Source organism: Thunnus albacares, chromosome 20 (genome assembly GCF_914725855.1).
Source record: "Thunnus albacares chromosome 20, fThuAlb1.1, whole genome shotgun sequence".
Lineage (NCBI taxonomy): Eukaryota > Metazoa > Chordata > Actinopteri > Scombriformes > Scombridae > Thunnus > Thunnus albacares.
The window spans coordinates 17,248,254-17,274,250 of record NC_058125.1 but is presented as its reverse complement, the minus strand read 5'-3'; the positions used below and the strand labels follow the sequence as shown (position 1 = coordinate 17,274,250).

The following is a 25,997-nucleotide window of genomic DNA, read 5'->3' as shown; positions in this document are numbered from 1 at the left end:
CCAGATGCAAGCGAGTCATCCAGTTTTTAGTGGTTTTCCGCCAATTTTCACCAGTAATAAAGCAAGATCTGGTTTAGGCCGCAGACCTCTGATGTCTATCAGCACAGGTCACCGTCTGAGGGCAAGTGGAGCCCTCGGCAAGACGAGTGGCTCATCGCTTTCCCTCAACACATCATCAAGAGAACAACCTCTTTTGCCCCAACACATTCCTAACATTTCTCAGGTTTTCTTTTGCAGGTAGTACATATGAAAATTGTTGATGTGTGAGCTGAAGTTATTCTGTAGGTCAGAATTAGAGATTTTATTATGCTGCAGTTGTCAAACTTATCAATATTAAGACTGAAACAAGGACAGCGACAATGTTTGGTGACTCCAAAATGATGAAGCAAAAAAGATGTGTATAAACAGTTTTATTCATGAAAAACAAAGTTGCTTGTCCAAACATACATGAAACAATGAAATATTTAACAAGAACCAGAAGAGAGAGAGAGAAAATGAACAGACATTACTTACAAGAAAGAAAACAAACTATTGAAATGGGAGAAAATGACAGGTAGCAATTTAGTAATGGTACACTGGATGCCAGCAGATAACCCAAATGTGATTAAGGCTTCATACGCAGAGGGAACCATACAAAGGTGGATTTAGGTTGACCTGTAAACCAAAAAATAGGAGAGAATCAATCAACTCAGGAGCAATCACTGAATTAATGCATGGAGGCAAGCGATATCCCATTCATGGACTACTAGTCTATTTCATACTGTTCTTCAGAAAAAGAAATCTAAGCCAATTTATCCACTGTTGTGCCAATAAAGTGGGGTCAAACTGAGGTGGAGTAAATTACTTTTGATGAAGTGAAAGACTCCAGAAAACACTGGTTTCTAGGTTTCACTATGAATGATGGCCATTTTTTTTGTTGCTACTTGATGTCACTTATGCAAGTGCAAACTTGTTTTCCATATTTTGTGAACTCCCAGAAATACCCTAGCAAATATTTATATTTTTGACACAAAGAAATCTACTAAAAAATGTTTTTTATACTTGTATCAACAACAGAGAGATGGCATTTACATCAAAGTCGCTTTTTGTGACATAGGTGGGAGCAATTTCATGTTGACATTACAATAACAAATAAAAAAAACAACCCTTGTGTTTTCAACAAAATAACATTGGAAACGCATCAGTCAATTGCCCACAAGTCCTTCTGAGAAAGAACAGTTTGACCAACAAACTGGATTTTCTAGTGTTGTTGCACCTACATATCCAGGCCAAGACGTCCATTTCCATGTGTTGAGTCAAATATTTCTTAACACATACTGTATACATATACTCACTTTTTGATGATGTTACAGGTTCAGAGAAAACATTTTTGCTAGTTCTGTCCTTGTTCAGTTTCCACCTGGACTCTTCACTCGACAGCAATTCATCAAATCAAAAACATATCAAAATCTCTTAATAAAAGCAAAACAATTGATATTACTTTAAATCCTTCTTCTCCCTCAGCATGGAAATAAGAGTCCAGGGAAACACAAACAGGAAGTTTTGTTCTAAAAAGACTAACTTTCGTTGGAAGATATACACTTGATTAAACTTAACTCAGATGGTTAAATTGTCATATTTGCTTTAGTTAGACTTTTGAGTACAGTTTTGCACAGAACAAAAAGTGAATTTTGCCCCCAATCACTTATATTGGATGCACATTAGGAAGAGATGTCATAATGAGGAATGATTATAGCAAGCAAAGCCAAAGTCAATGTACTGTACATATTAGGGCTGGGCGATTAATCAAATTTTATTTTCGATTACCATTTTGGCTTCAACGATTATAAAAACAAAATCATCGAGATAAACGATTATTGTGCCGCATTCTGTTTCACGATGATGCTCTCGTTTTGTCTTGTGTTATAAATCCAGCGCAGCCCTTTCCTTTACAGCGATGCGCTTTTGCTCTTCCCGGCCAGCCAACCTGCCTCCACCAGGCTGACTGACAGCAGAAATTTACTGAACCAAAATAGTTTCATGTTGGCTCCACAGAAAGAAATTGACGGTGTTTATATTTATTGATCCATTGATTATATTTTCCTGCCGAAACACTGTAGCGAGTGAGGGGAATCTACCTGTAGTGATACAGGTGAGCTCACAGACAGACTGGGAGCCTTGATCAATCAATGTAGATGCTGTTAATAAGTTCAAAACACATATACAGCAGGATATTTGTGTGATTTAAACAGCTGCCTGTGCAAATTACACTTTATGAAACTGGAAAGAAACAGACTCAGTGTAAAAAAAAAAAAAAAAACAAACAAACAAACACAGGGGGTCTCCATGAGACTCAGAGTCAATGTGGATTGATACATTTAATAAAATGGAAGTGTTTCTGTTCTTTGAGTCAATGAGTAATTGTGTTAAATAATCGTGATCTCAATATTGACCAAAATAATCGTGATTATGAATTTTGCCATAATCGAGCAGCCCTAGTACATATGGCCTTGTGAATGTGTTTAAGACCAAATTAAAACATTTGAACCTATCTTTTAAAATTGCAGACCTAAAATTGTTTATTAAACAGTGTTTTTAATATTTTGTCCACCCTCATACATAAAGGAGAAACAAAATAATCAAAAACATGGTTCAATATAACACAAGCCAATACAACAATACCACAAAACAACCTCAAAATTTAACACCTGACAGACTCGGTGTCAACAAAGATTTAACATTTCAAGTTTCACAAAGGCAGTATTTATTATAAGGCCATTGTAGCGAGTGTATATTCACAATGGCATAGATGGGTGGGAAGATTTTCAAGTTCTCATCTGTCTATCTTTCAACTGTCGGATATTGAAAAGTGGGAGGACAGAGATACAGATCAGCATATGCTGCAGCTGGACGTGCTCCTTGTAAATACAGCTGCTCACAGATTCCGAGTGTAGCAAACCGTCATACTGAGGACCACAGGGCTGAGGGAGACTCACTTGGGCTTGGTCTCGGCATCTGTGACTTGGCGGATGAAGATGGCGTCCTCTGGGTGGCTGATGTCTCCCTTCTCGTGCATGTAGGAGGAGGCGATGGCAAGCATGGTGCCATCGTTATTGAAAGCCAGTGAGGCGATGCTGGTTGGGTACCGATGGAACTGACAAAGGCGTTTCTTGTTGAAAGGATCCCAGATGTTCACAAAGCCGTCCGAGCCACCTGGTAGAAGGAGAGGCTCAAGGTCAAACTCAAAAGATTTAGGCTGTGTTACTGCTGAGATACAGATCTATAATAACTAGCAGTTCCATATGCAACCTTGGCAGCACCTAAAGGTCACAGAAAAATCTATGAGCTTTATAAAAACAAACAATTACTGATAGGGCTAGGCGATAAACGATAGCAATAATTACCTGGATATAATTTTCCTTGATAGAAATATTACAAATGTTCAATATAATTAAACTGAGGGAGAGAGAGAAGCCATCACTAACTGCTAAGCTATTGCTCATTGCTAAGTGACTAGGAGATCTGAACAGCGTGTTAACAACTGTGGGATTAGCGAGAAAGTCGTTAAAAGAATGGGAGAGCTATCAGTGCTTGAGCAGCGCAAATGTAAGTTTAAATGTACAGCGGATAATTAGCCGCTGTAATTAAGAATATAGTAAATTAACTGGCTTGAGAACAGCAAAAATGCTACCAGTAGCAGTAGCCTGCATATGAGGCGTTTATAGAACATCAGTGAATTACAGTGTCTACCACTAGTCTGCATGTGAGGCCTTTAGGGGACATCTGTAATTTGTAACTACAGAAAATTTCTTATCATGATAACATTTTTGGCCATATAGCAGAAATGCCTAATTACAGAAACAAATAAAAATATACAACAAAATAAATTAATAAATTCTTGATTTTGTAAATAAACTTTTCAGAAACCTATATTTGTTAAGTATTAAGCAGCCATTCGTACCTGTGGCAAAGGTGTTATGAACACTGTGAAATGAGATGGCATTGACAGGGTAAACATGCTCGATTCCCTCTTCCTTCAGCCTGTGGCACTTGAAGGCGTACTTCTTCTTCTGAACCTCCTGGCTTGGGTCCAGGTACTCCACAGCTACACGTCCCTCAATTGAACTCAAGACGTAGCCCTGCAGCCAAGACAGAAAATATGAGGTTACAAACCAACGTCTTCACATTAACGCAGGAATTTGTGTCAGTAACACAATACTCGATCAGGAGCAAATTATATTTCAAGTTTTAACGGCTGGCTGTATCATTCATCAGAATTGTGTACATGTCGTGCATGCTCACACTGCGGATTAAACTAATAAAAGTCAACTCTAATTCAAAGAGTACCTGTTTGTTGGGGAAGGCTCTTATGCAGCGAGTCTGATACTTGAGACTGGACTCTCTTCTTTGCTGTACGTAGCCCATGTTTCTCAAATCCCACACCAGGACTCGTCTTCCAGCTGTGCCAACGATCAGTCTATCTCCAGCCACAGACAGCGTGTACACCTGTTACAAAGACAGCAAGAATGAGACAAGAGGGAGACGCAACATTAGTAATGCCATGAACTTCACTTGATACAAACATGTCATGGAGTCATGCGTCTCTGCCATAGTTCAGTGTACAACATTTTCACAATAAATGCAACAATATATAAAGTGTCTATATTATTATTTTGTAACACAAGTATCTGAAATCTTAAATCTTAAATGTAGGTGCTTTTTGGAAAACAGTGCACCTTTAATGACTACCTCATTGTGAACCAGTGCCAGTGTTCTTGAGAAATAATGTTGAACATGTTAGGTCCCATCTAAACATTGTTTCTCTCTCCACACACACACACACACACACACACACACACACACACACACACACACACACACACACCAATTTAATAAAGCAGGAAGCTCTAAAAATGTCATACCATGGCAATTTTAATACCATCTCATTTAAGTTTAGAAATAAACTGGGACAAATAAAATACTGAGAAACCCTGTACGCTATTTATGCTTTGCTGCATGAAAGTCATGTGATAAAATCTAGCATGTTTACAAAATTATTTGTGATTAAAGATGATTCTGACAAGTTATAATCATTTCTTAAATACCTTTTTTTTTTCTTTACAAACAACAGTCTCTTAAGCATGGATGTGTCTATTACTCTACCTTCTCAGGCTGAGTAAAGGTGCCTGCGTTGCAAGGCGTCCTTGGATCCCACAGCCGAACTGATCTGTCCCAGCTGCCCGTTACCATGACATTAACCTCTGGGCAGTATTCCACACAACGAATGGGGGCATCATGTGTCCCGACTATTGTATCTGTTTAAAGGGGAGTGTAAAAAATAGCGTTTGAATAAACACATGCAGCACATTCAATTCACAGTTATGACCAAATTTGACAGGTACAAGTGAGGTTATTGTCTGAAACTTAATAGGTTTTTGGTGATGTTGGGACACAGTGTCATGACATACCTTGGTCTGTGTTCAAATCATGAGTTTTTAACTGTGCATCTAAACCTCCACTCCAAGAATGTGTTGGGTCCTGCAAGTAAAAGGTGACATTAATGCATGTATCAGACTTCTAGGGTATAACATGACAATAAGGAGCCTAGACAAATATAAAAATCTATGACGTACATAAAAAGCACAGTCAAGAACTGGAGCTGTGTGCTGGTACTTCATCCTCATGGTGTTTCCTCCAACATCATAGAGACGGACAGTGCAGTCCCAGGAGGAAACCAGCAGGAACTGAGCTGTGCTGGGGCTGAACTTGACAGCAGAGATGCTGTCCTCTGGTCCCTGGTTCAACTTGTACTCATTTGAGCCTGTCATCTGCAGACAAGTAACACATCATAAAGTAAAGAATTGAGACTATATGGCCCTCCAAGGTTACTTTAATAACACCTAATTCATGCATATTTACTGGACACAATGTATGACACTTCAATATAACAATATACATAGGTGGCTGCAACAACATAAATACCTTCCAGTATTATGCAATCCAGTTTAAGAACAAACTAGACCTCAGAAAAAGGATTAATTAACACCATTCTGACACAGGCAAAACAAATGTATTTAGATTAAACTTCAGAAACATAGCAAATGTTAGAGACATTATATGGGATTCTGTTAAGATCCTGCAAGTAGTGTTATTATGTTCACTTGTGATATAATTTCATCTCAGCCAGCTGAAATTCAACCACAGCTACCACAAATTGGTTTCCATAAACTACAGGATTGTTGACTGCTAAATATGACCGATCAATACATCACTTTTCCATTCACAAAATTAGGTTAAAAACATCATATACTCATTTGTGATTTGAAGGGTTTGCTTTTAGCTAAAGCACAGTGAATGCCATTTGCATCATGTTTTGAACAACTGGAGATTTCTCTTGGTGGTTCTGAGAAGAAAAAAGGCTTTCTTGACTTTTTATTAACTTACAAAATTTGATCATTTAATTGAACTAATTAAGGTCAGTCCTTTCCGATTTGCTACTTAATGCTGGTTAGATAACTAAGATTTAGAGTTACTAATACAGCTGGGCTTGCTGGAAATAAACTGATATCAATCGCTGAGCACAAAGCTGCTATAAAACATGTATTGTATACAATTATGTCAAACGTTATCTAAAAACATCTATTGAAGAAATTGGAAGTCTGCATACTGGTGTATCTACAGCGTTCCTGCTTGTTGTTAGCCTAGCTCAGTTACAGTGGTTGTGGATTTAGCTAACTAGCCCCACCGAGCACTTAGCTTTCTAACACTTAAACTAAATAATACGGTTTTCTGTTGCGATAAAGTGATTTTACTTCGTAGTTTAACGATTGCATTTGATCTCTATTCCCACAGACTATCCGATTTGTTCCGTTAACTTACATCCAGCAATTACACCAAGCCCACTTCTGCTGTCACCGGTGTCTGCTAACGCTAGCTTGTAACGGTAAATATAACGTAAGCTACGAGCCGCTGGTATTGGCCGTTCCACTTCACTTACCGCTTCGGTTGGGATTCTTCTCTTTCAAGACTAGTTATTATGCTTTTGTTTACGGTAAAACACAAAACAAAGCAACGTGGAAAATGCTAGAAAGCAAATGAGGCGCGTGAAGCTAACTCGCTTGCAAACGCTGCCTGTCGTTGCTCTAGACCAGAAGATGCTGATTGGATAAAACGAACGTTCAAATTCCCGCCTGGAATGTGATTGGCTGACGTATATCTTCCGTTGGCGCAGCGCAGATCACGTGACCCAGGACAGTTTTCTCTCTCTCTCTCTCTCTCTCTCTCTCTCTCTCTCTCTCACACACACAGGATGTATTTTCTGCGTCTGAGTGTACCTTTTATTTAAGACAGGACAATAAAGCAACCTAGTAGGTGAATCTTGTAATAGGAATATTAGCTGAGTTAATTATTCTATATCCGCAAAGATCCACGATGGCTAATTAGACTGTTGTAGACTATTATGATGTATATTTTATCTGTATATAACCGTCCTTATTCACCTTTGTGGTCTGAGAAGAACTTTGCCCAAATAGTCTACTAACATAACAGTTTCTTATAGGCCATAGGTCATCTTCTCGACGCCTACAAAAAGGAAATTAACCCATGCAGCTATCAATGTCGCTAAATGGATGAATAATAATTAATTGTGGCCAGATTAATCGAGAAATTTTGTGGGGATAGCCTATTGTTTTTAAGTATTGTTATGCCTATTGTCATGTACCTAATGCTCACTTATTCAAGAAGGCACAAATAATGTGGCAAAACAATATAGGCCTATAGCAAGAGACAGGCTGTGCCTAAACATTTTCTATTGGCCTAAAAACGTAACAAAAATCCAATATAACCTAATGTTTTCTCAAATGATGGTTACAATTAGGCTATAGCCCACTATTTCTCAAGTCATCATATTTAAAAAGATGACCATCATTAATAAACTAAATTGAAATGATCTAATTTTAATATCTTATTTTAGAGAGCACCCACATCTCTTCAGACCCTCACTGTGCCTTACTGCCTCGTTTTAAATATTTAAAGATCTCACCATCCTCACAAAAAAACCAAGATCTTACGGTTTGACTCAAATGAATGATTTTTTTTTCAATGTACATCATGATCATGAGGATAGATACATCTCTTTTTGGAACAAAATCTTTACTGAGTGTAAGATCATATAACATCAGAATTCATACAGTATTCAATAATATCAGAGGAAAATCATAACACAAGAACAGAGGCTATTTTTGGCTCTTTCATGGCTTCAAAATTACTGGCAAAACATTGCATCTTAGAAACAAGTGCCTGTCACCTGCAGAGTTTTCGGGGTATTTATTTCAAGGATCACATGATTGTCCTCACTATTACAAAGAGAAAAGGATTAGGACATGGGTTTTTTTTTCTGTAAAAGTGAAATATAGATGCCACAGGCTGGTAGCCTAGCGTGAAGCCAACAGTATTGCACGATATTTGAAAATATCAAAATATTAAAATCCACAGTTTTAGCTACAAACACTAACACAAGTCCCTTTAAAATACATATGGACAGTCAACCCTGTTCAAAACATGTTCTTTTTTGAAGTGAATACATTGAAATATATTCACCCACTTTTGAGCATTTAACGATTCCATCAATAATAATAATAATAATAATAATAATAATAATAATAATAATAATAATAATAATAATAATAACAATAATAATAATAATTTTTAATTGTCCCTCCTGCAACACACATGGGAGCTGTAAAGGGACTAAGTGTCTTGCTCAAGGACACTTCAGCAGGATAAAGGATGACCAAATAATAATAATAATAATAATAATAATAATAATAATAATATGACCTAACATTGTGTCCGTTGAATCTACAAAATATACAAAATTGTAATTTTTTCAATGAAGGTCACTCTCATTTAAAAACATATGTACAACACATTAAGACAGTTGGTGCTAAACAGGCCTCAGCAACGGGACAGGGTGGGAATAGTACATGTGGTGGGGAAAAGCCAGCAGGGACTGGCTGCCCTGTGAGTTTCCAGCGGGACCCCCGGTCGATTCTGGGGCTCCGTTCTCGTGGTAAAGTATGGGAACCCGCACAATCCTCTGCGCCGCCGCATGGCTCAGGTTGGCCGCCTCCAGCTCCGCGGCCAGCTGCCTTTTCCACTTATTCCTCCGGTTCTGAAACCAGATTTTGACCTGTGTCTCCGTCAGGTGCAGTGACGCGGCGAGGCCTGCTCTCTCCGAGCTGCTTAGGTAGCGCTTGATGTCGAAGGTGGACTCCAGCTGGAAGACCTGACTCCTGGAAAACACCGTGCGCGTCTTCTTCTTCCTGCAAGGCTTCTTGTCGGAGTCCAGATCGTCCGTTTTTCTCCTCCAGTCGTCCTCCTGGTCTGTGTCTTTCTTTGGTTCTTCTGCGTCACTTTCATCTAGCGCGATATCGTCGTCTGCGCTTTCCTCTTTGGCATCTTGGTCACTTTTTTGGAGATCAGGGGAGCGCCTGTCATGTACCGGCAGGGGTTCCCTCAGGTTGGCCTTCTCAGACCCTGCACGAAAAAAATACAGTTTTCAAATTTGATTCACTAAGACAAAGTGATCTGCAATGACAATAACCTGTATTTTAGGGGAAAAATCTAGATATATATATTTTATTAGTAAAATATACATTTTTATGCTATTCCTTTTTCATTAATGTATACGTCATATAGTGTTTACTGACATTAATTCATGATATAAGCTATTTTTAAAATCCTTTAAATTTTCCCCCTCAAGATACGAAATTGTATGCTTATAGGCCCCTCTCTTTAACATTATTTTGATTTTTTGAAAGCAAAACACAACAATATTTTTATTTGCAGAATTAGATGAGTCAATAATATTTACCTCCAGTCCTCAGATGAGTCCCGAGTGTGTATGGGTACCACCAGGTAGACGCTCTTTCCAAATACTGCGCTGATAGTCCAATTCTCTGTGTGGGCAACTCAAACCGAGGGAAAGATAAGTCACCGAGCCGAGAGAAGAGGCTGCCTTCAAACACTCCTTTAGATGAGGCGAGGACAGTTTTCGGCTTCGTGGGTTTGTCTTCGATGTTCAGTAGGTTCTTTATGGAGAACGGTGAGTCTTTTGCAGGTTGGCGAGTCTCTTGCGCATCAGAGTCTGCCATCACCGCTTACTGTCCGATGAGAATCACCATCAAAAATTTATAAAGAAAAAAAAACTCCTGAAAAAACGCTCACAGGCTGTGATGAAATCATACAAGAGAAAGAGAAAAAAAGACCCTGAAAGTCGCCCGAAGCTGCGTCCAGCTCTTGATGATGACCGGAGTGAAAGCAGAGAGATCACTGCGCCAAACTTACGCCAGCTTGATGTAATGATGAAATAAAAAATGCCATCCGAGTTAAAACGCGCTCGGTCTCTGCGATTGGGCAGGTACAATAGCAAATGAGATTTGAGATGAAACCGCGAGGGGCTGTGACGAGAACAGACTCCAAAGAAAAGGCCGCGCAAGCGTTTTGGCTTCGGGTTCAGCAGTACGCACCCACTTATCATCCAATTAGATTAAAGAGAAAATTGTTTCAAGGTTTTTGGGGCGTGCACGAGCCGCAATCACCTGTCAGTAAATTGAATAAATGGTCCAGAGATTATCACACCTCAGTGTGGAGCTAAACTGGTGGGCTTTGGCACAAATATTGCGCAAATTGCGCATAGATTTTACGCACGCACTTGAAGCCACTGAAAACATATAAAACACAGAAAGAGGCCACTTTGTTGTTTTTGACAAATAAAGAGAACAAGAAAAATCCGTATACAGTAACCTATTGTAGCCTGAATTAATAGAAGAAATAGGAGAAACTGACACATAAAACAGTATCATATTAATTTCTTATAGCACAAGAATACAGTAGATAATATACACTTTCTTGATTCACTCTTTTTTTGACGTTGCTTGTGTTGAACACTGCAACCTGCTGAGGATCAACCTGTCATTCATCTTTTATTTCAAATATCCTCTGTTCCACCTGAGTGCAACAGGAAAGCACTGTAAATTTCACCGGGGCCAGAGCTCATTGACCTCGGTGTAATTTTATTAGTCAGGACGTGCTGCAGGCAGAAATTGAATGCTTACCATTGTGATAAAGGCTTTTCACATCGGCTTTGTTCAAAAGCATGTAAACCCACACCGACAGCAGGTGATCTAATGCATGAGGATGACATGAGTCTTGTATAATAATACTGGTGCTTGGATGCAACAGATTATATTTTTATGTGTAATGAGACATTTATATGATCAAGTGCGATCAGATTAGATGATAAATAGGAGGTAATGGGCAGAAGGGAGATAGCCTTCACATTTATAAGCCGTCACAGTGCTTTTTTGGGTAAGGCTGAAGGAAGAATGAATAAGTGACGCTGCATTATGGGGAGGTATGATGAATGATGTTATGCTACTTGAGTTAAACAGCTGGCCTCTGCAATGTGCTTTGTATCAAGACATGATAAATCTGTCACTTTTAAAGCCCTAAAGCAAACACAAAAAATATGTCTGTCACTTTGGGCAAATGCGACCTGTGGGGGGAAACATGGCTCAGACTTATCAGTGATCAGAAGAAATGTAGCAAATGCACATAAAACACAACATGGTCAAAATTTAAGATTCATCATTTAAACCAGATTTGAAGGTTATGCAGAGAACTAATCAAATAAATTGAATTTGCTCAACCTACAAATATGCAGCCTGTCCTTTTAGCTCATGGAGCACCCTCCAGCTCTAAAGGACAACACTGTGTTTTGTGAAAAGCTACTTGAATCGCTGCATAATTAGAGGTCTCATAGCTGTGTTTAAGATGGGGGCGGAGAAAGAGGCCAGTGGAGCTGCATTTGCCAATGCAAAGTGTAAAGCAGATAGCTGTGTTTTCATCAGATTATGTTGATTAAACAGGGGCTAGAACAAGTCAGAGTGGATCAGAGGGGAAAACAAAGTGCACTCAATCAATGATGCAAACGCATGCCCCAGTTTCCCCTTTTCAGTTTTGTCGTTTAAGTGATTTGGAAATGTCTGGGCAAATGTGGAGCTGATCTTATTAATATTATTTTGTTCTCTCTCTCTGTTCTCTTACGCTTAATTTTCACCCTATCGCTCCTAAGCAAGCACCAACATTATCTGTACAACTCAGATCAGACCCAGGGCAAGGTTTAAAATATAAAGGTTATATGTACACATAATTGATACTCACGTATCTTCTACCACTAAAATACAAATAGGCTGCTTTTACAGGATACATTTGTGATGAGAAGGCATGTTAGTTATTCTTTGTCTGACAAAAATCTCACAAACATACAATGATGACTAAAGATTTTCATGAGGAAAAGACATATTTCAGCTGAATCTAATTTCATAGGAGATGTTAATACACTCAATAAATGCTGTGTTTTATCTGGTGCCAACAGGTGACACTGCATATTTATTCTAAATAAAACATTACATTTTATGATCAAAACATAGAATGATCAATAAAATGTAAAATGGACATTTTTAGTTAATGTTTAGTCCAAAAAATGTATTTTCTTTATATTCTTGTCAGGTTTTTTATAGACCAGTGTACAAGAAACAGAAACAGAGGGAAAGCTTTGTTTCCCCTGTTAAAATAAATCAGTTTAATTAAAAAAAGACATAATCTTGTTCAAGTATATGACTACTTTGTTATTCATTAACTTCATGGGAATCTAAATGTATTGTAATGCTGTGTTTTACTGCACCATATATGGCTTCAATACTACCAATATCTACCACTCCAGCACTTCTGAATCCTACTTTTCCATCCTTGTTAATAAATATTGTCAAATATTGTCATTGATCCGTGACTGCACTTTCGTTAAACATGACTCATGCTCATTTTTATAAGAGGTCATCATGGATAATGCTTATATTAGTGGTCTGTATACTTGGACACAGCTTGTCTGTATAAAACAATAGACCTCATTTTATACTGCTCGTGTTTTACAGGCCACGGAAATTTAATCAATCTCACCTGAAAAATTATCAGTGAGTCAATTATGCAAGTCTCTTTTCATCTGAAGCACCCGCATAATTAAATTGATATAAAATATCATTAGAGGTGACAGGCTGTTATGAGATATGGTAATTGACTGCTGCTCTCACTTGAATAGTTGCAATGACTCCAGGTGCTGTTGTATCTCAGGAGAATGCTGCCATCTAGTGACAGAACCTGATAATAACCTGCATACAGTCAATCACACCAAAGTAAGATGACCAGTCAGTTACTACAGTATACTTCACATTTATTGATATTGTTGAAGTTATTGACAGATTTTACAGATATTTTATTGTGAAGTGAATTATTTTTTCCCATATTTTCCCAAGAAGGAACTGTACAGTATTTATAAACCATATTAATGAGTGAACCATTACAATCTGCCTGTTTTGAGGTATTGTACACAAAAAAATATTATTAAGTTATTGATCTCAGTCATTACAAACCTTTTGAAGGCACTGAAACATTCAAAGAAAATTCCCAATCAACATCTTTCAAAAATGCATTCTCATACTGAAAGTAACACTTTAATATTGAAATGATGTATCAAAGCACAAATGCTAAGATATGTTATTTGTACATGATTGATAAGCAGGCGGACAAGACATATATGAACATGAAGGAAGTAGTGTAAATCTACATTTGACCGTCTGATTCCTGGATTTTTGGAAAAGTCTCTTAGAAAGCAAATGGAAAGTAAAAAGCATCGTTAAACCAGATCAACTTTAACCCTGAAGCTGAACAAGTATAACCACAACATCAGTAACATCAGAAATGAGAAGGAGCAACATAATGAAGCACTGTAGTTTACAAGAGTACAAGTTGGTAATATTCAGGGCAAACATCTGCAACAAACCTCTAAAAACATAACAGCAGGTCTACAGTAATGCATTGCTGCTACATTAATCCAACCAAAGTCATTTGACAAAAAAGAAAATACGGAGTGTAATATAGCGTTGTGCAATCTATCAGGCTCCAGTCACATGGCTTTCAGCTGTCATATTCCTTATCAATGAACTTGGCCATAGTAGTGAGCTGGATATTTGTCGTGCCCTCATAAATGGTGCCTGTGCAAGGAGACAAAACACAGCATTAGAATGAATTCCCGTTGTAAAAAACAAGGTCAATTTTGTTAAATTCCACTGCACAGAACATGAATCTACGGCTTTCACTATCAGGAGACAAGGGAACAACTGGCTTATTATGTAGCTCAGTTGTGCTGGTGCTCCAGCTGAGGAACTGGGGAGCCGAAATGGAGGTGATGAAAGGAAAAGTGACATTTTGCCCTGGCAGCTTCCTTAGCTGTGTGTTGGTATAATGACACTCCGGAGGGAGGGGTCAGACAGGGGAATTCCTGCAGAGTCCGATTACAGCCGCTGCTATCAGCCCTTCTCTCCGCCCCACTCTGGTCCAATCACAAACAACTACACCCGGCCTTCCTGCGGCTCTCATGAGCTGTGTCCTCTCCACATTGTAGTCACAGTTACCAAAACCACCTCTAATCCTGACAACAATCTAACAAACATATTTTCTAGTGGCGCTGAGTCCAAGTATATTTCTGTGGTCATGCTCACCAATTTTACAGTCTCTGTAGTATTTCTCTATGGGGTAGTCTTTGGTGAAGCCCACTCCACCCATCCATTCGATGCATTTAGATGTGGTTAAGGTTGCAACCTGAGGAAAATAAAACAAAACAGATATACAACTTTTATTTAACCAGAAAAATGCTTAACTTATATTGAAAATCTCTTTTTCACAGGAGTGTCGTGGGCAAAAATACAGCAGAACCGTTACAATCAGCAAAACATCTTTGTATTTAACTCAATTCAGTGAATCAGGAATCTCACCTCTGCAGCGAAGTATTTAGCCATGCAGGCCTCCTTAATGAAAGGTCTGCCAGCTTCCTTCAGACGAGCAGCGTTGTACGTCAGCAGCCGAGCAGCTTCAATCTGTGTTGCTACGTGGGCTATTTGGTGCTGCATGCCCTAGAACACATAAGTACCATAACAACATAAAAACTCATTGAACAATATGTTGGCCTCCAGAGTAATGTCATCAACTACAAACATGTTATCTAAAGTAAAAGAAATCTTTTTAGGTCTTTACCTGGAAGTCAAAGATACGTTTTCCAAATTGCACCCTCTGTTTTGTGTAAGGAATAGTCTGGTCAAAGCAACCCTGTGCCAGCCCCACCATCTGAAACACAGAGACACAGCAAGAATGCTTAAAATATTAATTTTACAGTTTTTAATCTTAAATAGAGCACCTTTAGTATGCTTTAAAGGCATATGATGACAGGATTTTATGAAAAAACAATGTATAGACCCATACAAAAACAATCCCTCTCAATCATCCCTTATGACCGACTAGAAGTGTGTGGCGGTGGATATATCTACGGAGACCCTGCCCTTTGCCTGTATTTTCTTATTATTTTGCTGTATTTGGGATGTTTCTGGGCATCAACCTTTGGGTAATGGGTGTGTAGCCCCCAGCTAATGACAGCGTGCATGGTTTTAAGTTGGGACTCTTAATGTAATGACCAAGTTACATCGCTGCTTTCTGTGTCTGTTTGAGTACCTTCCCGCAGGGTTGTGCGAAGGTGTTGGCTTGTTTATTTGTGCTTTAGAACACGATCACCGTGAAACAATCAGAAAATAATGTTTTATTTATTTGATTCACGGCTTTGTTCTTGCTAATACCGCTTGCTCTTTTCATTCACTCTCTAGTTCGCTTGACTATCACTGCTCTCACTCTGGTGTCATTGCGCCAGGAAGGAGGGGCCAAATTTGAATGCTGACCAATCCTGCATAACATGCCTTTAAGAACACTTTTTATCTAAAAGAGAAGTTTTAAAAATACCTGAGCAGCGATTCCAATCCTGCCTTCGTTCAACATTCCGATGGCATACTTATACCCATGACCGATGTGTCCCAAAATGTTCTGCTCTGGTACCTACGATGGAGGGCAGAAAGTTAGTAAAAGCCACATGATGTATGTCTTTCACAGAAGTCTGGAACAAATCAAAGTGTTTGTTAGTACCTTGACATTGTCAAAGTTGAGCGGGCAGGTGGAGGAAGCGCGCAGGCCGAGCTTGTTCTCCTTCTTGCAAATCTCAAGTCCCTCCGTGTCCCGGTCTACAATGAAGCAGGTGATGCCTCTGTATCCCTGACGATCACACACGAGTTTGATGTAATATTTGTACATTGAAGGAGAACACACTAAAGTACCAAAAGCATCGGTGTCTATAGATTTAGTTAGGACTGAATTAGAAAAATTTTGATTCAAATATATGACTTTAATCTTGCATTTATTCTTTTGTTTAACAGCTAAATTTCATTTGAGTGAGATACTACAAGCTCTAAACTGGATGACAGGATGTTAAATGAGATTATTATTAAATTGTGCATTACTTTTTGGTGGACAACAGGAAGTGTAGAAACATGAGCAGTTACTCACAGCGGAGGGGTCTACATTGGCCATCACCAGGAATACACCTGCATGCTCTGCATTACTGATCCACAACTTGGCTCCATTGATGACGTAATAGTCCTTGTGTTTTTCAGCACGTGTCTTCAGAGCAAAGGCGTCACTTCCTGACGCTGCCTCAGAAAGGCAAAAGCTACCAATCTATGTGTGACATGACACAAACATATAAGAATGAGCAAGAAAACATTCCAGAAAATGCAGTGCAGAATATGCTTGATGTACATGTAGTTTGACAATCTGAAAACATCTTTTAGGCCTCAATCTACAAGTACAATGAGAGAATTTTAGAATTGACCCACCAATGAGAATTTAGTGTTTTCATACCACACCCTGGAGTGCTCACTGAGAGGCAGAATGTAAAATTTCTCACCATGTCAGTTGACAGTCGGCTGAGGTATTGCTCTTTCTGATCTGGCGTACCAAGATTGGAAACCAGTGTGTTGATCAGTGTGTTCTGGATGTCGCAGAGCACAGCCACAGAGGGGTCCACCTTCGCCAGTTCCTCAATGACCAGAATGGAGGAGAAGAATGTAGAGCCAGTGCCACCGTATTCTGGGTCAATCTCAATTCCCATGAGCTGTAAAATTTCAAGATCAGAGTCACTGGATAGAAAGAAGTCACTGACAGATTTTTAACATCTGTTCATTTACTATTAGATGTGTAGCAAAAAAATGTCCCTTACACCCTGTTCAAAGAGAGATTTTATCACTTCCTCGTCCATGACAGAATTTTCATCCATCTTTGACACAAATGGGGCAATGCGCTCTTGTGCATACTTTTTAACTGTCGAAAAGCAAGACATATGATTAATGTTTTAAAGCTTTTTTTAATCTCCAGTTTTCAGAAGCAACATGGACCTGGTTTTCCCTGCTCACCTGCTTCCCTCATCATGCTCTCCTCCTCTGAATATGTCTGCAGGGGAGGGAAGGCGACCACCCCAGCCGCCTGCTCTGAGGACACATGTGGGGCAGATTTGGTGGACCTGCTCCTCCATCCAGCCTGGCATGCACCCCATTGTCGAGAGATCTGTCTGCAAGACTGAAAACACAATAGGCAAAAGTAGTTATATATCAATATGCCTGTTTGGGTAAATGCACAACTGAATAACAGCGCAGGTCACTCATGTTAGCCACTTTTCACCACTAATGTTATGATCATTTAGACGTTTCTTTTAAGACTGAGTTGCTACTGGCTAGTCTGTAATGAAATAAGTTCGTTTGTGCTCTAAAGCTAGCGTTAGCCGTCAGTTAGCTGGTAACGTTACGTTACAAAACCCAGCCATGTTACGTAATTCAAGAGTGAACGATTAATACAGGGGAAAATAATGAAAATAGAAAAAATGAATGCAGAAAACCTGTACATGTAAATATCAATGGTCATAATAGTCGGTCTCACCTTTGAGAAAGTCCTAAACAACGGAGAAGCCATGATTTGTTACAAAATGTTTACATGCGTGCATTCAGCTGAGGGGTGACGTTGCCTTCAGGTACCCCGTGAACGCGTTAGATATTCCATTGCTGTGTATGGAATGCAAAGGCATGTTTATTATGAATATTTGACTTTTTTATACTTAATAATAGACAGTTACCATATGATGATTACATGAAAGGTACGAACTCTGGACACCGCAGAAAAAATATCTGTTGATTGGGAAGCGTTGTTGAGACTAGTTTCTAATAATAATTTAGTCACCACGGGTTTTTCCGGTAGTTCGCGAATGCAACAGCTGCGTTTGTGGGGACACGGAACACTGACGTAACAGTAAAAGAAACGGAAGCTGTCAAGCGTTTACCGTTTACCTGGTTACGGTTGTAGCCGGAAAATTTACCCCCAGGGCCCCCTTTTCACCCCTCTCTTGGCTTAGCGATAATGTTGCTCAGACGCTGAAAGGTAAGGTATGAACCGCGCTTAGACTTGTGTTAGATAGTCGGTATAATAATAATAAAAACTGGCGTAAGGGCCGCGCTAGCTAGGTAACGTTAGCCTTGTTGATAATAGCTATGAGCTAACCATTGTCATGGTTTATAGGCAGTTTTGTTAGCTACCGTGGGTTATCAGTTGTCAAATGTGAAAGCAGAGATTTGTCACAATGTCCGACTACAGGCTCGCGTTTTCTGGATTTTTTCAGGTACAACTCTAAAGAAGAAAAATGGAAGAGATTAAGACCGAGCCTGTGGATTTTGTGAAGGAATTCCAAGAATACCTGACACAGCAAACCCAGCATGTCAACATGATCTCAGGCTCTGTTTGTGGAGAAAAAGAGTCAGCAGAGGCGTTTCCAGCCGGTGGGAAGGGAGCACAACAAATGACACCGCAATATCTCTTTGATGAGTGAAGAGTAAGATGTTAAAGTCTCTTTGTGTTTGTGTTTTAGTTGCCCCGAGGAGTGAGCAGAATGGTCTGGACCCTCCGTCTGTGGAAGTGAGCCTGTCAGTGGAGGATGGTTCAGATGTACAAATGGACGGCCTGGAGAGGACCTGCGATGGAAAGTACAAATGCAGCTACTGCAGCTATGCCAACAAGGGCATGGCTCGTTTAATAGAGCACATCAGGATCCACACAGGTCAGTGTTCAGGCAACATCATGTTTATAAAACAATGCAAGTAATCTAGACACACTTGTAGGAACTGTTATATACTAGTGGCTCTCAAGTCGGGGCATGTGAGGAAGTTCAGTGATTCCCAACACAATTATAACAAATTATGAAACAAGTAACATTTTTCACTGGGATTGTTCCCAATGAATTACTATGTTCTCACATAAGGTGTAGTGCTACCATTGTGTCGTCCTATAACCAGATACCTGGGGCAGAGTCTTATTATATACAAAATTCTGCCCAAATCTATGACTACTTAAGAGTACATGACAATGCTTGGGTATATGTCATAAGTTACACATAGTTTGAAAAGCACTGAACACAGATATGTGGTGATAAAATTCCTAAACTGGTATGCTATTTCTTATATCTCTTACTAATGGTTGTCATTTGTCATAAATTGTGTCCCAGGATTTTATATTATTAATCTTGTGAAGCAATTTTGTCTAAATTAACAACACAAAACCTTTACAAAATCACATTTACTGTATGTCACATTAATTTCTGAAATACTTGATATGCATTGAGAATGCCTGCTGAAAATTAGTTTGATTTACAGTCATGATGTGACCTACAACAACCAGACAAATTGAAGGGCGATTCTCTTACATTACAAAGCATATAAACTGGAAAGTTTTGTTGCCAGCATGATCTTTTCTTTATCTTCCAGTCCTACTTTGTACAACCCCTCTACACCTACTACATTGTATTTACTGCATCACTGTTAACTGTATCACAGTAAAGTATGCTTGGTATTATTATTATATTATAACTACATTTTGCACTGACTATTTTCCTGTAAATTTCCCCTCCTGATTGTCAACCAGGAGAAAAGCCTCACCGCTGCCAACTGTGCCCGTTTGCTTCAGCGTATGAGCGCCACTTGGAAGCCCACATGCGCTCGCATACAGGAGAGAAGCCATACAAGTGTGACCTCTGCGCCTTCCGCTGTAGCGACCGCAGCAATCTGTCGCACCACCGTCGCCGCCGCCACAAGCTTCTGCCTGCAAGGGTAGTACGCTCTCCCTTCTCCAACAAGAGAATGTTGACCGCCCTGCAGAAGAGGACGGGCTCACTGGGCTTCAGCAGGCGACTACTCATCAATTTCAGCCCTCCCTCTGTGGTGATGCCAAAGTCGGATTATCTGAATGACTTGTCTCACAAGCTCCACCATCATTTGAACAGCAGTGAGTACAAGAATCTTCCCAGGGTGGATGAGACTGATAATTGCAACAGAGGTGCTAATGGTTTGACGTTTAATAACCCACTGGACCAGCTGTCTACACTTGCTGGCCAGTTGGCTGACCTTCACCCTGAGTCTCAGACTCCTGCATCCCCAGACAGGGAGTCCTTAAAAGACGAGAAGCCCATCCTTATTCAGCAGGTCTCTGGTACACCAGTTGTGGTGTGTTCAAATGGAGTGCAGACATCCCCACCTAAAAAAGAATCTCCCACCTCAGACCACCGGAGCTGCAGTCCTGAGCCTGGCCTCGGCTGTGAGAACAGCATGAACACACTTACTGCGAGTGTTAGCAACAGCCAGCCGAGCACACCCACCCCTGTCCTGACCACACCAGACCAACACCTTTTGCAAAAATGCCAGCACTGTGAAATTCACTTTTCTGACAATATCCTCTACACCATTCACATGGGTTGCCATGGCTACGAACATCCATTCCGATGCAACATCTGCGGTCACATGTGCACAGACAAATATGACTTTGCATGTCATTTTGCTCGAGGGCAACATAAAAAGTGATTCCTTGTTACAAAGATGCATATGCAGTCTTTGATCCTTCTGTATCGGTTTATGTACAGCATATAGAGGTGACAGTGATTTACATGCTGTTACTTTTTCATTTTACACTTAATAACTGCACTATCGTTGCCTTATTGCAGTTCTACATGGCTCATGACTTAAGAGTTCCTTAAGCACAGAAACATCTTGTAATACAGCATCTCTGCAGTAGAAAAACACAGAGTGTAGTTTGCAGCATTTCATAGTCAGTGTTGGTTAGATCAGTGGCTCTCAAAGTGGGGTCCGGGGACTCCCAGGTGTCCTTGAGGGGGTTCTAGTGGGTCCCCAGCAAAAAGGGGAATCATTTATTTTCACTATATTTCCATCCATAACTAACACAATGAAAGAATGTATGACTATTTTGGTCATGGGTGTCATACACTCTCTGTAATAAAACATCTAAAAGCAAAAATCTTATCAGATGGGGGACCCTGGGACAAAATCTTATCGAACGGGGGTCTGTGGTCTAATTTGTGTCAGTTTAGGGGTCCTTGACGTGAAACAGTTTGAGAACCACTGACCACTGTCCTTTGTGAATTCAGCTACATGTGTTTGGCATATGTAATCATGGTTTTTGCTTTCCACCAGCATTTCACTCAGCTCTTGAAGTAAATCACTATTACATAGACATCTAGATATAAAACACTTTAAATAAAATACCACTTAACAGTATTTAACACTGAACATCATGAGCTCACCAGCTTGGTATGTTTTGAAGCCAATGTTTGGGGACTGACAGCCAAACTGGCTCATTTTCTGTTCAAAACATTTAGTTTGTGTCCAGCCTGACCCACAATCCTGCTCTCTGTCCTGATATTTATTTATACCTCCCATCATAGACTGCAGAAGGTGTTGTCCAAATCAGTTAGTAATATTTCAGAAGGATTTCAATAGCTCTCTTTTTTTGGTACTAATTTATACCATTGAAACTTTTTTCTACAAATATTTATACATTGTCTTGAGTAGTTTTTGTGGTACTGTGTAAACCAATTTTCACTGTAGCAACTTCTTTGTATTGTAGCTGATGTTGAGACACTGTAAAGGTGCAAGGTGACCCTCAGATTGTTAGGTATAATGTTACTTTTTTTTTGGATGCAGCACGGTGGTGTAGTGATTAGCACGGTTGCCTCACAGCGAGAGGACTCTGGGATCCAACACACCTGTGTGGAATTTGCATGTTCTCCCTGTGCCTGCATGAGTTCCTTCGGCTTCCTCCCACAGACCTAAAACATGCAGGTTAGGTTAATTGGTGACTCTAAATTGCCCATAGGTGTTAATGTTAGTGTGAATGGTTGTGTAATTGACTGGCGACCTGTCCAGGGTGTACCCCACCTCTCACCTATTGCCAGCTGAGTGGCTTCAGCTCCACTGTGATCCTCTAGAGGATGAGCAGTAAAGGAAAATAAAATGGAACTAGTTTTTTATTTTTTTTAAGTCTTGGTCTAAAGTAAAGACTTATTGCCTTGAGTGAAGTCTTCTGTATATTATGTATTCTGGCAAAAACATTAAAATGTTGCCTGATTGACATTTTACACCACATTTGGTGAAACCATGTAGATGACTTCTAGAGTATCACCTTATCTTGAGTTTGAGAAATTAGTTGTGAGGAAACTTTGGTTTTCAAAAAATATTTAAAGTTTTAATTACAAAGTGAAATGATAAAATGATATATATATTACATTCAAGTGTTTGTTTCATGTAGCCCCACAAAGGTCCCACTAACTGAAGAACATATGATCAGCAGCAAAAATAGAAAAATAAATCAAATACAATTTACTTTATCACAGTTTCACTTGTGACCTTTTATGTGATTAAATTTACCATTGTCAAAACTCAAGAATTGTCATTTATGATTCTCAACAAGAGTTCCTTTTTTTCACTGTCAAAAACATCCACTGCTCTTTTCACCACACGTTCCACATCGATGTCCTCTTCTTGATTGAAAGGCACTTCCTGTAGGAACTGTTTCCGCAGGTTGTGAAGAAATCTCGCTTTGGATTCGTTCAGCTGAGTGGCCAAGGACCTCATATGATCAGGGCGAACTTGACTTTCTGAAGTTTAGATAACAAAATGATTGTTACACAGGGCTTTAAATGACAAATGCAAAATATTAAGTGTGTAATATTAATGTTGCACACTACTGACCTCTGGCAGTCTTCATCGCTTCAGAGATCAGGCGTCGACAGGTCTGGTCTGCCTGGTGAACCACACTAGCGGCACATTTCTGGCGGTCAGCTTCCTGCACAGAATGAGATAAAAAAAAAGCAAATAATTCTCCATTTATGTAGCTGTAAATTTAAATTGGACTATCATGCTTGAGGGGAGCTACATCGACACACCTTTTGTTCCATGTTGTCGTCAACCGGGCTCAGCGGGTTGCTCAGTGCAGAGGAGATCAACTCCATCACCCTCTGACTGAGGACAAGCCACACAGGAAGAGAGGCAACAAATTAATACCAGTTTATGCACTTGAAGTAATTCACTAGAAAGACTTGCTTATTGTGCTGCCTTACATGTCATTTTTGGAAACACTGTCTGAAGTGTTGAGTAAAATGCTGTTTGTCTCCCATGAGTTTTTCTGTGGATTTGGAGACTCTAAACGCTTTGTCATCTCCAATATCACCTCAGTGGGAATGGGCTCAGACCTGCTCTGGTTTCTGCTGATGCATGACTCCAAATTGCACTGCAGATACACCTGGCAAAAGCCCAGCGAATCTGCAACAACAATTGACCATTTCATTCAACCAAAGGACCAACATTTAAAGGGCATAATGATGGTTTTACATATAATAGCCCATAAGAAATGACTGATTTTCAAAAAAGGACCAAAAATGTTTAAACTGATTGCTTGTCACCCAGACTGCCATGGTTTCAGTTTATGTAAGTGGTCTAAAAACATTTACTTGCAGAGACATTAAACTTGTTTGATATATGTAATTCTTCACAGCAGTTCAGTCACCTTTAATTTTGTCAAAGTATGTGTTCTTACAGGAAGGTTTGCAGTGTTAAATCAATATAAAAGTTGACAGAATGCTTACATAATTGTAAGCAGTTCTCTAAAGTATACAAGATTTGTACTTAATGGGCAGAAACATGCAAGACCACCACTATGCTCCTTTATGAACATTCAGATAAGGGGCCTATGATCTACACAGAAAACTTACACTTTCTTGCAAGTTGGAAAACTTCATATCTCATGCTTGGATAGTAGAAGTTGTCATCTAGTAGAAACACGAGTGGTGCCCTGTCAGCCTGAGAGCGTTCTGAAGTTTCTGGCTCCAGCAGAGCTTGGATGCATCTTTCCCATGCAGCACTGTTGATCTGACAACTGCTAGGTAGCATCGCCAACACTTCAGGCTTCTTCAAGAACTGCTCAATACACTGCAACACTGCCTGTCTGTGCAACTTCCATTCTGTGTGCTAGAAAGGTAAAAACAAAAACAAAAAAACAATTAATGTTTGAGGAGACTTTTTTTAACACATGCTGAAAATATGAAACTGAATTTAAATTGTCATGGTATATTTAATATGAGCCCATAACATAGAAACTAAAATAGGCAAAAGGGCTTATAATGTCTCTAGTGAATATTTGTGCCTCTAATGTACATTTCCTCTTCAACATTTCAAATGGTGCCTCTAAAGTATTCCTCTTATACTACGAAATGTTTCGCTGCAAAATCTATATGTTATTCTCACAATTATTGTTTAATATTACTGTCCATGTGATAAAGATAGTATTGATAGCTACTTTAAGGGCAGGGACTCTGATTAGAGAGTAGGGCAAAGAGATTCAGTCCAAATAAACGATCACTCCTTACAGGTCATGGATGAGCACAAGTGTTTGGGTGTGTATATGGGTGTGGGTGTGTGTGTGGTTCTAAAGAAAACAGATGAAATAAAAATACAGTATTAGTCTTCAATAACATACAGCTCCATATATACATTACTTAATTACATAACTTATTAATATTAGTCTTTAATAGTTAAATGAAATAGACTGGTTAAATTAAATTGGAACATTCTGGTCTATACACGAAAGAAATTAGTGTTATCTATATTACAATCATTGGACATACACTACAACTCTATTACTGGTCAGAGAAGTGCTCAGTCCACACAATATTATACATTTTATTGTGCTATTATGCTAATTTGCTCTGGTACAAGACTGCGCTTTTGTCGATAGTACTGTATATCTAGTAAGTCAACCCATCCGTCTTTACCATTTCTTGCAGTTTGGCATCTTCCCCTGACACTGTGGCATGAAACGCATGCTCGGGGATCAGGTCATCATAGGACACCACAGTGGACCTCCACCCTTGCTGAGCAGCGGTGCTGCAGACCGTGCGGGACAGCGTGGACTTCCCAGCTGCAGGCAGCCCGCAGAGGACACACAGACAGGCCGGAGCCCGGCCGACACTCCCAGCCCGCTCCGCTGCCATGTAGGTTACAACCAGACAGCCCCGATCTGCTTTTCACATGTTGTTGTAGCTTACAGCTGACTTCCGCGTCACAACGGGAAAAAAAGCTACTTCCGGCCAAATCCTTTCTAAGTAAAAGACCACCCGGTGAATCATGGCGAGCAAAGTGCAGAAACAATAAAACTCAGGAGGTTTTAGGCGAACCTCCTCCTCACACCTACAAATGTAGTGACAGGAGAAATGCAAATAGCAGGCCAGAAGAGAAATTTCTTCTCTATTGAAACTCAGGCCATGTAGTGATGGAGTTAATCTAATTTAGGTTTGGACATGGATGTATTAGAAGAGCTGGATAAAGGACCGAAAATGGCGCCTATGTAGTCCAATAACAGAATAGAAAAATAATTGTTCACCTGGTGCTCTTATTATACAATTATTATTGATGTATGTTTCTCATCTATTTTCATTTAAAAAATCCAGGAAGGAAAATCACTCTTTGGCTGAAATGGTCACAACTCATGGCTGCACTAGATCTGTGATTAGGGGTTAAAAGTAGACACAGACAGGCCAAAAAGGTTGGGAACCACTGGCTCTCAGGGTTTTTTGTTTTCCTACTATACCATATGAAAACTATCATCTGACTGAAAAGGCAATTACTCATTCCCCACGATACATG

General features: G+C 39.6%; 5 protein-coding genes across 7 annotated transcripts; 1 reads left to right on the top strand and 4 right to left on the bottom strand.

Annotated features, from left to right (window-relative positions):
- Positions 1-395: 395 nt before the first annotated feature.
- bub3 (BUB3 mitotic checkpoint protein) lies at positions 396-7,148 on the bottom strand. 2 transcript variants are annotated; one of them, XM_044338290.1, is made up of 8 exons: positions 6,977-7,147; positions 5,613-5,807; positions 5,448-5,517; positions 5,143-5,294; positions 4,327-4,485; positions 3,941-4,118; positions 2,976-3,192; positions 396-654 (listed from the first exon to the last, which is right to left on the bottom strand). In XM_044338290.1, exons 2-8 carry the CDS (start codon positions 5,805-5,807, stop codon positions 645-647), a joined length of 981 nt encoding a protein of 326 aa, XP_044194225.1. In that variant the 5' UTR covers positions 6,977-7,147; the 3' UTR covers positions 396-644. The 2 variants fall into 2 exon arrangements, with proteins under 2 accessions (XP_044194225.1, XP_044194226.1); XM_044338291.1 differs by having other exon boundaries at positions 396-3,192; positions 6,977-7,148.
- Positions 7,149-8,125: 977 nt separating this feature from the next.
- Positions 8,126-10,486, bottom strand: hmx3b (H6 family homeobox 3b). The gene is made up of 2 exons (XM_044337999.1): positions 9,854-10,486; positions 8,126-9,516 (listed from the first exon to the last, which is right to left on the bottom strand). The coding sequence occupies exons 1-2, from the start codon at positions 10,131-10,133 to the stop codon at positions 8,924-8,926; spliced, it is 873 nt and encodes a 290-aa protein (XP_044193934.1). The 5' UTR covers positions 10,134-10,486; the 3' UTR covers positions 8,126-8,923.
- A 2,767-nt stretch (positions 10,487-13,253) lies between these two features.
- Positions 13,254-18,035, bottom strand: acadsb (acyl-CoA dehydrogenase short/branched chain). The gene is made up of 11 exons (XM_044337407.1): positions 17,905-18,035; positions 17,385-17,547; positions 17,192-17,292; positions 16,880-17,086; positions 16,480-16,650; positions 16,063-16,188; positions 15,883-15,975; positions 15,130-15,219; positions 14,871-15,008; positions 14,598-14,697; positions 13,254-14,090 (listed from the first exon to the last, which is right to left on the bottom strand). The coding sequence occupies exons 1-11, from the start codon at positions 17,935-17,937 to the stop codon at positions 14,014-14,016; spliced, it is 1,299 nt and encodes a 432-aa protein (XP_044193342.1). The 5' UTR covers positions 17,938-18,035; the 3' UTR covers positions 13,254-14,013.
- A 142-nt stretch (positions 18,036-18,177) lies between these two features.
- LOC122970987 (zinc finger protein Pegasus-like) lies at positions 18,178-21,183 on the top strand. Of its 2 annotated transcripts, none has more exons than XM_044337409.1 (4): positions 18,178-18,404; positions 18,638-18,794; positions 18,884-19,072; positions 19,933-21,183. In XM_044337409.1, the coding sequence occupies exons 2-4, from the start codon at positions 18,659-18,661 to the stop codon at positions 20,862-20,864; spliced, it is 1,257 nt and encodes a 418-aa protein (XP_044193344.1). In that variant the 5' UTR covers positions 18,178-18,404; positions 18,638-18,658; the 3' UTR covers positions 20,865-21,183. The 2 variants fall into 2 exon arrangements, with proteins under 2 accessions (XP_044193344.1, XP_044193343.1); XM_044337408.1 differs by having other exon boundaries at positions 18,182-18,399.
- A 1,247-nt stretch (positions 21,184-22,430) lies between these two features.
- On the bottom strand, positions 22,431-25,432 carry LOC122970985 (L-seryl-tRNA(Sec) kinase). The gene is made up of 6 exons (XM_044337406.1): positions 25,127-25,432; positions 24,068-24,323; positions 23,417-23,618; positions 23,243-23,318; positions 23,049-23,142; positions 22,431-22,954 (listed from the first exon to the last, which is right to left on the bottom strand). Exons 1-6 carry the CDS (start codon positions 25,343-25,345, stop codon positions 22,737-22,739), a joined length of 1,065 nt encoding a protein of 354 aa, XP_044193341.1. The 5' UTR covers positions 25,346-25,432; the 3' UTR covers positions 22,431-22,736.
- Between the last annotated feature and the right edge of the window lie 565 nt (positions 25,433-25,997).

What these genes read in the sequence shown, in the direction of transcription:
- bub3 (XM_044338290.1), bottom strand. Translation starts at nt 5,807, where the DNA reads ATGACAGGCTCAAATGAGTACAAGTTGAACCAGGGACCAGAGGACAGC. An exon ending in GAGCCTTCCCCAACAAACAG is followed by an intron (nt 4,119 to 4,326) that starts GTACTCTTTGAA and finishes TCTTGGCTGCAG; the next exon opens with GGCTACGTCTTGAGTTCAAT. An exon ending in TCATAACACCTTTGCCACAG is followed by an intron (nt 3,193 to 3,940) that starts GTACGAATGGCT and finishes TCCTTCTACCAG; the next exon opens with GTGGCTCGGACGGCTTTGTG.
- hmx3b (XM_044337999.1), bottom strand. Translation starts at nt 10,133, where the DNA reads ATGGCAGACTCTGATGCGCAAGAGACTCGCCAACCTGCAAAAGACTCA. An exon ending in GACTCATCTGAGGACTGGAG is followed by an intron (nt 9,517 to 9,853) that starts GTAAATATTATT and finishes TTTTTCGTGCAG; the next exon opens with GGTCTGAGAAGGCCAACCTG.
- acadsb (XM_044337407.1), bottom strand. Translation starts at nt 17,937, where the DNA reads ATGGCTTCTCCGTTGTTTAGGACTTTCTCAAAG. An exon ending in GAGCATGATGAGGGAAGCAG is followed by an intron (nt 17,293 to 17,384) that starts GTGAGCAGGGAA and finishes GCTTTTCGACAG; the next exon opens with TTAAAAAGTATGCACAAGAG. An exon ending in GCCGACTGTCAACTGACATG is followed by an intron (nt 16,651 to 16,879) that starts GTGAGAAATTTT and finishes TGTCACACATAG; the next exon opens with ATTGGTAGCTTTTGCCTTTC.
- LOC122970987 (XM_044337409.1), top strand. Translation starts at nt 18,659, where the DNA reads ATGGAAGAGATTAAGACCGAGCCTGTGGATTTTGTGAAGGAATTCCAA. An exon ending in AGCAGAGGCGTTTCCAGCCG is followed by an intron (nt 18,795 to 18,883) that starts GTGGGAAGGGAG and finishes TTTGTGTTTTAG; the next exon opens with TTGCCCCGAGGAGTGAGCAG. An exon ending in GCACATCAGGATCCACACAG is followed by an intron (nt 19,073 to 19,932) that starts GTCAGTGTTCAG and finishes ATTGTCAACCAG; the next exon opens with GAGAAAAGCCTCACCGCTGC.
- LOC122970985 (XM_044337406.1), bottom strand. Translation starts at nt 25,345, where the DNA reads ATGGCAGCGGAGCGGGCTGGGAGTGTCGGCCGGGCTCCGGCCTGTCTG. An exon ending in ATGCCAAACTGCAAGAAATG is followed by an intron (nt 24,324 to 25,126) that starts GTAAAGACGGAT and finishes TTACCTTTCTAG; the next exon opens with CACACAGAATGGAAGTTGCA. An exon ending in ACGACAACATGGAACAAAAG is followed by an intron (nt 23,143 to 23,242) that starts GTGTGTCGATGT and finishes CATTCTGTGCAG; the next exon opens with GAAGCTGACCGCCAGAAATG.